The 12,220-nt window shown below is 38.1% G+C and overlaps 1 protein-coding gene across 3 annotated transcripts in view; it reads right to left on the bottom strand.

The window, feature by feature from the left end:
- The window catches only part of Invs (inversin), a 165,961-nt gene that overhangs the window by 26,796 nt on the left and 126,945 nt on the right, over window positions 1-12,220 (bottom strand). For all 3 annotated transcript variants that reach the window (XM_004656962.2, XM_045157860.1, XM_045157861.1), the window contains 4 exons: window positions 11,622-11,793; window positions 10,029-10,184; window positions 9,176-9,405; window positions 2,482-2,588 (listed from right to left, as the gene is read on the bottom strand). In XM_004656962.2, coding sequence (XP_004657019.2) covers window positions 2,482-2,588; window positions 9,176-9,405; window positions 10,029-10,184; window positions 11,622-11,793 — 665 coding nt within the window. The remainder of the gene's footprint in view (window positions 1-2,481; window positions 2,589-9,175; window positions 9,406-10,028; window positions 10,185-11,621; window positions 11,794-12,220) is intronic.

Here is a 12,220-nt window from a genome sequence, read left to right as displayed (position 1 = left end):
AAAAGCCAGACTGGGAATTGGAGGACCTGTTTGACTCTGCACATTCCATTAACTTCTCTAAGTTTGCTTTCTCTTCTGCAAAACAGGGAAAAAAGGAAGAGAGAAGAACTGTATTTCTGAGGCCATCCCTGGATTAAAACTAAATGCGTTCAATATTTCTATTATAAAAATTGCATTTTTATTATGAGAAATTTCAAGCATAAAATATTAAAAATATTCAATACCCATGGGCTGGAGAGATGGCTTAGTGGTTAAGGCACTTGTCTGCCAAGCCAAAGGACCCAGGTTCAATTCCTCAGGACCCATGTAAGCCAGATGTACAAGGGGACACATGCATCTGGAGTTCGTTTGCAGTGGCTAGAGGCCCTGGTGCACCCATTCTTTCTGTCTCTCTCTGCCTATTTTTTTTTCTCTCTCAAATAAATAAATACATATAATATTAAAAAAGAATATTCAATATTCAGATTTAACATCCATTAAGATTTTGGTTTTGCTATATTTGCTTCTTCTGGTATTTCAAATGAAATTGTAGAATTCCTATCATTCCACCTCTGTGAGTTTTAGTATTCACATATAAATAATATGGACATAGTCACAATGATTATTATATTAACAAAATTAACCTGATTTTTTAAAGCAAAATCTAATACCACTCCATAATCAAATTCCCACTTATCTCAAGAATGTCTTTTTTTCAGTTGGTTTATTCAAATTAGGATTCTTGGTCAATCTTTGACTTAACGACACACAGTCCAAATACAAAGCAAGGTTTAAAAGTTTATACCTAGTATATAAGCAACTGGTATCATGTTATTATTCCTCTTTCTTTTACTCCAAATTCAATTTAGAAACATCCAAGCACTGTGAATATTCCCCCAGATGTGAGTGTGTGACTGGCAGATAGTTATTGACTGAAAGCCAGCAGAAGTTGCCAAAAATTATGTCTATTCAAGATACATTAACTGGCTACTGTCAATGCATGAGAAGTAAAAATTAGCACTACCTTGACAGTAACCAGCCAAGAAACAATGCAGATAGAATATCAGAGACAATGTACAATTGGACTTGCCATGTGGGAATGGGCTGAGGGATCAGCAGAATGCCTAAACCAGATTGTCAATAACCATAAAGGCAGTGCCACCTTCTGACATGCGTATATCATGGTGCACTGCTGGTGAACATTGAAAGAGACGGGAATACAGCCACTGTCTCTAATGCAGTTTTCATTGTTTCTTACAAATAATAGAAGCTAGGCATAGGCACAATATACTATTTGAATAAGCTCTCTGTAGAAACAAATGACTAATTTGGGGGATTCTTAATGTTCCCCTTCTGTTTTTTTTTTCTTTTGAGCTTCAAAAAGAACCTTTAGTTCTCTTACTTAATGAGGAATGAGTCTGAAGAAAGGGACAAGGGTTGAGTCTACAAAGGAGGAGCATGTCTTCTCTGAGAGAGCTGGCCCAGAGAAATCCCTCCTCTCGATAAAGTTCCCCACATGCTAACAGTGAAAACTAATGTGCAGATTGGATTGGTGGGTCCTCACATATGGAAGTCTGATCATAAGCTTAGTTGTTACTTAAAATTTACTAGAATCTTCTTAGATCTAAGACCTACAAGAATCTGTCCTGTATAGACTTCAACCTTGTGCCTGGTCCTTTTTCTAGCCATGCTGGGAATGGATCTAGGGCCTTGTACATGCTAGGCAGGAACTGTAATGCTGAACTATATCCCTGCACACCACCATGTCCGGTCCTCTTATTGGGCCTGAATCCTTGAGAGCTTGATTGGAGGTTCTAGAGGGGAATACCTTGACCAAAGACCTGTCTTCCTCTATTCAGTGAAGGTTGTCCTCTTCAACTCTGGACAGCCAGATCAGCTGAATCAACCCTGGCAATCAACGGGATGACAGATGTTGCAGCCACACTGCTCTCACATCTACCTGAATCCTTGAGTAACAATCCCAACATATCTCTGTGAACCTTACTATTATTCAAGAAAGCCATATTAATAATAGGTTAAATGTGGAACCTTTATCTTAGCTTCTCCATGTTTACCTGCTCCATGTGGCAGCCATTGTCCAATAATTCATACTATCCTCCCCATGGAGAGAAACCTTGAGTCTATATCACTCTTACATTCTGTTGGCCTAGATGAATTCCTGGGCCTGGCCAGTCAGAATTTCACTGGCCTTATGCTAGCCACAAGCCAGAAAAAGGCCTTTTCATTCATATGAAAATGCAAACCTGCCCTAAGTACTGTCTGAAGTTCTGGACAGGCATATAAACCCATAATTCTGAATCAACACCAGGCTAGAGTTTGACTCCTTTCTCTGGTTGACGATTAAAGATTTGGTGTGGTACGATCTTATGTGAAAACTCACTATTTGTGATTTAAAATTTCTAGATTTAAACTTTTTTAATTTGGCATAAAACATGAGAGATAAACAACAGTATATGCTTTAAAAAAATATCAACAGCTTACCTCTCCTCATTGTTTTCCATCTGATTAGGGAATGCAGCAAAGTCTAGCAATAATTTAATGGCATCAAGGTATCCATTGTTACAGGACCAGTGCAAAGCTGTTCTTCCCTACAAGTATGAACAGAAATCAAGAACACCTGAAATAAGCAGGTTGGGACATGTGGTTATTTATGCTAATTCAAAATATCAGAAATTCTCCCTAAATTGCTCAATTATAAAAAATGGAATATTAAGCACACAGTAGAGAAAACAGATGTGTCTTAATCAAGTGATCATAACTGACAGAATAGTGAAAGGTCACCACATGCTAACAGAGGTGATAACTGAGAAGGATTCAATATGACTTATGTTATATTCTAGGTGGAAATGAGAGACCCAAACATAATCATGAAAAAAAACATAAAGCAGTTCCAATTTGAGTCAAATTCAATAAAATAAATGGCTTATATTTTTTAAGGGTTTTTTTGTTTGTTTTTTTTTCTGAACTGGGTCTCACACTAGTTCAGGCTGACCTGAAATTCACTATGTAGTCTCAGGGTGGCCTCAAACTCTTGGTGATCCTCCTTCTTACCTCTGCCTCCCAAGTATTGGGATTGAAGGCATGCACCACCAAGCTTGGCTGGCTTATACTTTTCAAAAATTCAATGTCATGAAACATAAAGAAAGCATTAAGTGTTGCTAGAGGCTGAGAGGGCTCTTTCAGAGAGAAAGAGTAGTACAAACAGTGATCACATTCCTCAACTTCTGCTCACCTAACACAGCCTCTAACTAAGAAAATAAATCACAAAATTGAAGGGAGTTAAATTCTTTTTTTTTTTAAAATGTTTTTGTTGGGGCTAGGGGATGCCTCTGTGGTTAAAGGTGCTTGCTTGCCAAATTCAATGGCCTGGGTTTGATTCCCCAATACCCATATAAAGCCAAATGCACAAAGTGGTGCAAGCATCTGGAGTTTGTTTACAGTGGCATGAGGCCCTGACACACTCATTCATTCTCTCTCTCTTTCTGCTCGCAAATAAAAAATACTTTAAAACTACTTTTATTTATATATTTTAAAGAGAGAGACAGAAAGAGGCAGGGGGTGAAGAGTATGGGTACATCAGAGCCTTCTGCCACTCCAAACAATGTCCAGAAGCATGGGCCATTTTGCGTATTTGGCTTTACATGAGTACTGGGGAATTGAATCCGTGCCATTAGGCTTTGCAAGTAAGTGCCTTTAGCTGCTGAGCTATCTTTCCAGCCCCTCAAATTCTTAATTATAGTGGTAGATTTCAATCTGTTACTTTCTTTTTTGGTTTTTTGAAGTAGGATCTCTCTCTAGGCCAGGCTGACCTGGGATTTACTATGTAGTCTCAAGGTGGCCTTAATAGCTTAGTCATCTCTCCAGCTCTGGATATTCACAGCTTAATTTCTATAACCTGTACCTATGACTGTCAGGCTGCATGAAGGGTATATTTGGGCTGCTAATCAGCTGACCTGAGAGGTCATTCTGGATTATCTAGTGGGTTTGTTGTAATCACAAGGTAAGAATGCCAGAGGAACAAGTGTCAGAGTGATACAGTTCAGAAAGACTTAAGCAGTCATTGTGGACTTTGAAAACTGGGGGATTGTGACCACAGCTCAAAGAATGGAGCAGCCTCTGAACTGTGGAAAAGTTAAGGGGGCTGATCCTCCCCATAAAGTCTCCACAAAAGCGAAGCCAGATAGCACTTTGATTTCTTAGCACAGTGCATCTCATTTTAGATGCTGAAGTGTGAGAAAAGTAGGGTAATGACTTTGTAGTATATTTTTGGCAGTAATAGGAAATTAGAATAATCAATTAAATGCAAAAAAGAGACAATGAATGTCTAATTTCCTGGAAATTAAACAATGTACTCCCAAATCATTTGCAGTTTAAAGAATAAATCAAAATAGAAAGTAGAAAATGTTTGAAGTAAATGACAGAAAAGGTACAATTTGCCAAAGTTGTATGATATACCTAAAGCAAAGCCCAAAAGAATGTTTAAGTGCAAACATTAGAGGAGAATACTGAAAAAAAAAATCAGTGATTCAATCTTTCATCTAAGAATCCAGGAGGCTGAGTCAGGATGATCTTTAGTTTGATGTCATCCTGGGAGAATTCCAGACCAGCCTGAGCTATAAAGTAAGACACACTCCCCTGAGCATTTTGGGAGATGAAGGCAAGAGGAACAGAGTTCAAGTTCATCCTAATTTATACAACAGCATTTTTGAGAATTTCAATGTCATAAAAGATAAATGTGGCATGATAGGCAGGATGTACCACTGGTACAATAGTGGCATGATGGAGATAGGGGCAACCAGCTGCTTTCTGACGTCGTCAGAGAAGCTTCTTTATACACTAGGCGGTGACCACAGGGGAGACTCAAAACTCATCAAAGTGCTCAGACTAAATGACTGTCAAGTGTTCAGTGCTAAATGGGACACCAGGACCACCACCTCCAAGGCTGAAAGAACACTATGGAAGATGGGGCTGAAAGAATGCAAGAGCCAGAGAATAGGGAGGAGTGCTTTGGAAAGTTGTCTTCCAGACAGGACATAGCCACTGCACTCACAGTGACTGTGGTTACCTGTACAAGACCTGCACATTATTGAGCCCATGAACATTCCACCATGGATGATGGAAGCACTCATGAGGCTCCCATAAGCCCCAGAGGAGTTACTGGCAGTTAATGGCTAATGGTAGATGGAGGAAAGGGAGAGCTTTTTTTTCTAGTGGTGTAGCTATTGGCAAGTTGCCTTTGCTCCAGTAAATAACCCCACACCCATGTTCATAAAAGCAACCCTAATTAAACTCAGTGGGTATTAAAAAAGGTATCAAAGGGCTGGGGAGACGGCTTAGCAGTTAATCGCTTGCCTGTGAAGCCTAAGGACCCCGGTTTGAGGCTCGATTCCCCAGGACCCATGTTAGCCAGATGCACAAGGGGGCGCATGCATCTGGAGTTCGTTTGCAGTGGTTGAAGGCCCTGGTGCACCCATTCCCTCTCTCTGTCTCTCACTCTTTCTCTCTCTGTTGCTCTCAAATAAATAAAAATAAAGAAAAAGTTTTTTAAAAAAGGTATCAAAGTAGAAGAGGGACTAGTTGAAAAGAAGAAGGGGCTCAGTGGAAGGTGGAAAGGAAAAGAGGACGTGATAGGAAGTGAATATGAGTAAAATATATCATGTACATATATAAAAATAGTAAATAAATTTTAAAAAATATATAAAGAAGGCATATAAAACTGCTAGAAATAAAGAAGCTTATTTCTTAGTGATATAGGAGTAAGAGAGGAAGATATCAGAATCCTAAATTAGTATCCATCTAACACACCTTTGAAATATATAAGGCAAAATTTGACAAAATTAAAGGAAGTCAACTGTTTATTTATAGTGATGGATTTTAACTTAAAAAATAATAGTTGAAGCTGGGTGTGGTGGCACACGTCTTTAATCACAGCACTCGGGAGGCAGAGGTAGGAGGATCACCATGAGTTCAAGGCTACTCTGAGACTACATAGTGAATTTTAGGTCAGCCTGGGCTAGAGTGAGACCCTACCTCGAAAAAAAAAAATTAAAACAATCCAAAAAGAAAGGAAGGAAGGAAAGAATAAAGGAAGGCAGGAGCAAGCCAAACCTCAGGCATGTGGATGGCAGAAAATAAAGATGAGAGCAAGCACCAATGAAATAGTAGGCAAACTCAAAATATAGTTAACAATCTGGGCATAGTGGCACACGCCTTTAAAACCAGCACTTGGGAGGCAGCGGTGGGTGGATCGCCATGAGTTCAAGGCCAGTCTGAGACTACATAGTGAATTCCAGTCAGCCTGGGCCAGAGTTGAGACCCTTCCTTGAAAAACCAAAAATAAAATAAAATACAGTTAACAAGGAAAAAGCCTCATGGAAATTTAAAAGAGAAAGAAAATATATGTTATCTATCTATCTATCTATCTATCATCTATCAAGAGAATTAATATGGGGAAATAATTATAGTTTCTACAAATGTATAGAAAGCAAGTGAATATATGACCAACTTTATGTCAATGCATTTGACATTTCAAATAAAATAGCAGAGTTCTAATAAATTACAACTTATCAAAACTCAAGGAAAATAATTGAAAAATCTAAATAGTATAGTATATTGTAACTATTATTGAAACTGAACCAATAATTAACAAATGTTATATGAAGAAAATCCCTTGATGAAGAGATGGCTCAGTGGTTAAGTGCACTTCTTTCACAGGTACAAGGCCTGACCACCAGTTTGAATCTCCAGATCCCATGTACATAGCTGGGCATGCCCACACATGCCTGTTATCCCAGTCCCACAGGGGAAGCAAAGACCCAAGAATGGTCAGAGCCCCAGCTATAGACTCTGGCTCAAAACAAGACTAGGCAGAAGAGCAATGGAGTCTCTCTTTCCCCACACCCCTCTTTCTCTCTCACACACACACATGAAATAAACAATAAAGAAAGAAAGAAATGAAAATCCCAATACCAGAAGACTTCAATAGCTAACTTTCCCAAATATTTAAGGAAGAAGTAACACTTCTTACATAAATTTGTTTCAAGAGGGAGTACTTCCTAACTCCTTTTACAAGGTCAGCATTGCCTCCTACCCACACCTGACAAATACAACGCTAGAAAGGAAAATTACAGGCCAAACTTTCTTATGAACATAAGATGCAAAAGTCTTAAAATACTATGAAATAAAATCTACCAATATATAAGTGCCCAACACATCATAAGTGGGGCTTACTTAGAAGTGTAAGAAAGGCTTAACAATCTGAAAGTAATCAATCAATGTGATTTACTTTATTAACCTTAAAGAAGAAAATAACAGTATAGTATAATCGTATTGGTAGATGCATAAACAGTATTTGACAAAAATCATTGACTTTTATAAAATTTTACCCAATGGCAAAATACTGAAAGCATGACGTTCAAGAAGCCAAGAGAGTTAAGAATGCCAAGTATCACCAATTCTGATAGTTTTTATTTTTAATTTTTTTCTCTCTCTGCTTCCACAATTAGTATAATGCTAGCTTCATGAAAAGAATTAGGGAGCATTAGCAGTTCTTCCTTTTGTATTTTATGAAATAATTTTTAAAGCATTGGTTTCAGTTCCTTAAAGGTCTGGTAGAATTTTATAGTGAATTCATCTGGACCTGGATTTTCTTTTTTAGGCTGGCAGATTTTTTTATTACTTCAATCTCATTGCTTGTTATAGATCGATTTAAATTAATTATCTCATCCTGCATTTCCATTTCCTTTGGGTTTACAATCTGGAATTTGGTAGAATATAGGTTTTTAAAGTTTGTTCTTAGATTTTATTTTATTGCTATCTGTTGCAAAATCTCCTCTTTCATAACCAACTTATTAATTTGGATCTTTTATCCTTTCATTTTAATTTGGCTAGGGGCCTGTCAATTTTGTGTATCTTTTTCAAGAACCAACTTTCTGTTTTGTTGATTCTTTTAATTTTTTTAAAATTTTATTTCACTGATCTCTGCTTTAATCATTATTCCCTTTTGTCCAGTACTTTGTTTCTTGTTTTTCTCTTTTGGTTTTTCAAGGCAAGGTCTCACTCTAGCTCAGGCTGACCTGGGATTCACTATGTAGTCTCAGGTTGGCCTTGAACTCATGCCAATCTCCTTCTCCACTGCCTCCCAAGTACTGGGACTAAGGGCATATGCCACCATGCCTGGCCTTGGGTTTTATTTGTTCTTGATTTTCTAAAGCCTTCATATGTCTCATTAAATTATTAAGAGAACTCTATTTTTTTTATTATTTATTTATTTACATACTTATTTGAGAGAGAGATGCAGAGAAAGAGGGAGAGAGAGTGAATGGGCATGCTAGGGCCTCCAGCCACTGCAAATGAATTCCAGACATCTGTATGTACCCCCTTGTGCATCTGGCTTATGTAGGTCCTGGGGAATCAAACCAGGGTCCTTTGGCTTTGCAGGCAAATGCCTTAACTGCTAAGCCATGTCTCTAGTCTGAGATCTCTCTTTTTTAATGTAGGCATTTAAAGCTATAAACTTCCCTCTTAGGACTGCCTTAATTCTGTCTTCCACTTGATCTATTCTGTTGGTAAACTTTCCATGGAGGTTTTCCTTTAACTTACTGTATTTTTCATTCCCAGCTTCATTTCAGTTTGGTTTTACTTCAGGCTTTCTCTCTTTTATTGAGTCCCATTTTCATATCCTGGTTTGACTTCCTCATTTCATCTAGTTGTTTGTATTCTCTTGGAATTCACTTAAGTGTTTATTTGTGTAATCTTAGAATTTATTTAAGATTTCAAGCATGTGTTTATCTGTGCCCATTCTGAATTCTTTGTATATATTTCTAATCATGCTTCTGAATTTCCTCTACATAGTCTTTAATGTGGTATTGGTAATTCTTGGGGGAGATATATTGTCTTGGTTTTTCCTGTTACCCACTGTGCATTGAGACGTGTCTATTCGGATACAGTGTGCCATCATGTTTTTACAACACACCTGGGTTAAGTGAGCATTTGGAATAGTGCTTGGTGTTCCTTTGTACTTCCCAGTCTTTGCTGTGCTTTCTGCTGGGTGATATACAGTCTCGGAGATACTTGGTGCTTTTCTATGGATGGAGTTGTTTTATTTAAGTCCACAACAAAAAAGGATTACAATCAACACTTTGGAGTCAATGTATAGGAAGCATTTTCTTTTTACCTCTTTGTCTTGTATGTTGGGGTCTGCATTGTTTTCCATGAGCACTGCCATGCAGTTGATGTATCCCCCATATGCAGCACACTGCAAAGGTGTCCTTCCTGCATAATCCTGCACATTTGGATTGATCTTATTTTCTATAAGGATCTGGCAAACATCAGCATTTCCTCCTAGTGCTGCCCAATGTAAAAGGGAATGTCCATCTTGGTCAACCAGATCTACCCTGGCTCCACCTAGAAAGGCAAAAATACAGTGAAGGGCTGGAGAGATGGCTTAGCGGTTAAGTGCTTGTCTGTGAAGCCTAGGGACCTGGGTTCAAGGCTCGATTTCCTAGGACCCATGTAAGCCAGATTCACAAGGGGGCATATGCATCTGGAGTTTGTTTGCAGTGGCTGGAGGCCCTGGTGTACCCATTCTCACTCTCTCTATTTGCCTCTTTCTTTGTCACTCTCAAATAAATAAATAAAAATAAAAGACTTTAAAAAAATACAATGAAAATGTTTAATATAGATAGCATTCATAAAAAAGAGTAGAGGCTAAAAAATCAAACAGTAGTCCTTTCAAGGCTTATCACTTGAATGTTTCTATATATATATAAATGGTTGACTTGAGATGTTTACAATATACTTGGAAGTTAATTAGGGTGGGAAGCATTTTGCTTTTCCATCAAATGAAGCTCAGGATCAGGCAGGTGAAATGACTGCTCTGAAACCAGATATCTATCCACAGCTAGCACTAGAAGTCAAGAGGAGTTTCCTGGTACCATGTTGGACACCCTTCCTTGCCCATGTTGATCTGTGGTATGAATGACCCTTAATTTTAAGCTGAATATGCAAGAGTACCTTCAGTCATTCACCTTTAATAAGTGTCTGAATCACATCTCTGTGCCCCATCTCACAGGCCCGGAAAAGTGGAGTATGTCTCATGACATCAGCAGCGTCTACTTGAGCATCATTTTCCAACAATAACTTCACAGTGCTGACGTGGCCAGAAAGGGCAGCAGCATGTAAAGCTAAAACACAAGCAAAAGAAAAGGATGAACTTTATTGTTTCATTAGTATAACTATGTACCTTTTGTTATGATTGCCTCATCATTTTAGCTAAATGTGCTCATTAGGATTTTCTAGTTCATAATGCTTTGATAAAGAAATACTTTCAAAAGTTAAAACCCTTATTAGTTGAAATTGCCTAAAGCCTAAGAAATAATTTAAAGGATGTGGTAGTATTGCTGTAGGGAGGGAGATTAATTAAGCACAGCAACTTCTCTCTTCTCTCTACTCCCAGTATTACATCAGAAACTCTGGTGGCTAAGAAAGCTCTTATCTAGGATAATAGGTATAATTGGCTCTAGTGTGCTTCTATAAATAAAAACTCATAACACTGTGAAATTTACCATTGAGTTTTTATTCTTTTAGTATTATTGTGTTGGTAGGTGACTTTTCTTTTTCCTTTTGACTTGTAATTAGGATATATGACACAAAGAAGGGACCTCTAGATTGACAATGAATGGTAAAAAGTGTTAAAAAGGCTCTCTTCTTAGAGGAGATTAAAGCAAGCATCCCCAAAGCTTTGGCAGGAAGGCTGACTTGAGGCTGTGAAGGTTCTAGAGTCAAGGGAGGCAATCTCTAAATCGGGAGAGTCAGTATATAGTCATGCTATTCAAACTTGAGAAAAGAGCATAGGAAATGAGACTGGCAAGAACCCACTTGGATGTATGCATTCCATAAAACATATTTTTGGAAGTATAATTAATAACTATTAAATATGCATAGCCTTAAAGTACAGATTTATGTGCATTTTTACACAAAGATAGCTGATGAAAAGAGTTTCTACAATCATGTTTAAGAAGCAACAAAAGTTATAAACCAAATGCCACCATTCACCTACTAGAAAAATGCTAATTTTAGCTGTAATACTTGGAATAAATAGGAATAAAGCCTTTGGAATGTGCAGCAGTTACCTTCTTGATGCTGGGACAAAGCACCCAACCAGAAGCAGCTCATGGGAGGGAAGTGTTCATTTCAGTTTGCAGTTTTGAGCAGAGGCAGGGAAAGCCTGGCTCACATTTTGACATTAGCAGAAAGGACACAGTTTGAGTACTGGGCTTGGAGCTGGCCTGTATCACCTCAAAGCCTGCCCCCAGCAACTCCTCCTCAGGCAAGGCTCCACTTCCCAAAGGCTGCAGAGCTTTCCCAAATTGCTACCAAGGGTGAACCAGTATTCCAAACACATGAGGCTTAGGGGACATTTTACATTCAAGCTACCACAGAGTGATATGCTGGCAAAGTCAAACTTAAAATGTGAAGAGTTCAGTCAAACAGAATTAGTTCAGTCAAATAATATTAGATCAGGAACAATGACTTCAAGTTACTATCTTACTAATTTCATAGCACCATGTACCCTGTGGAATCTGAATAAAAGCAAGCCGAATCTGTCTACTAGTTCTTACCGGTGCCTCCGTACTTGTCAGCCATGTTAATATCAATGTCAGATTTTAAAGCCAGCATAGTCCTGAGGACATCGTCACTGCCTTTCCCTGCTGCCCACATGAAGGACGTTCTTCCTTCAAGGTCAGAATCATCTTTCACGGAAGGATGTTTTAAAAACACTTTGACTGTTTCCTGTAAAAAAAAGCTTCATTTAAAAAATTGAGTGGAATAACATTCTTTATGATAATAAAAACAACTATTATATGTGACTTATACTAAGGGAAAACATTTTCTCCTGATTGTGAGTCTAACAAAATTGTCTTTTTTTTTTTTAATGTGAGAGAGTGAGAGCGTGCAAGAGAGAAAGTTGGTGTGCCAGGTGCCAGTAGCCACTGTAATCAAACTCCAGATGCTTGTGTGACCTTGTGTACTTGCATCACTTTGTATGTCTGCCTTATGTGGGACTTATAGAGTTGAACATGGGTCCTTGGGCTTTGCAGGCAAGTGCCTTAACCACTAAGCCATCTCTCCAGCCCCAGAAATTGTCTTTTTTAAAAAAAATTTTTATTTATTTATTTGATTTTTTAAAAATTTTTATTTATTTATTTGAGAGCGACAG

The sequence above is a fragment of the Jaculus jaculus genome, chromosome 1, assembly GCF_020740685.1.
Source record: "Jaculus jaculus isolate mJacJac1 chromosome 1, mJacJac1.mat.Y.cur, whole genome shotgun sequence".
NCBI classification, from domain to species: Eukaryota; Metazoa; Chordata; class Mammalia; order Rodentia; family Dipodidae; genus Jaculus; species Jaculus jaculus.
The sequence above is the reverse complement of the archived record's forward strand: the minus strand, read 5'-3'. Positions and strand labels throughout refer to the sequence as shown.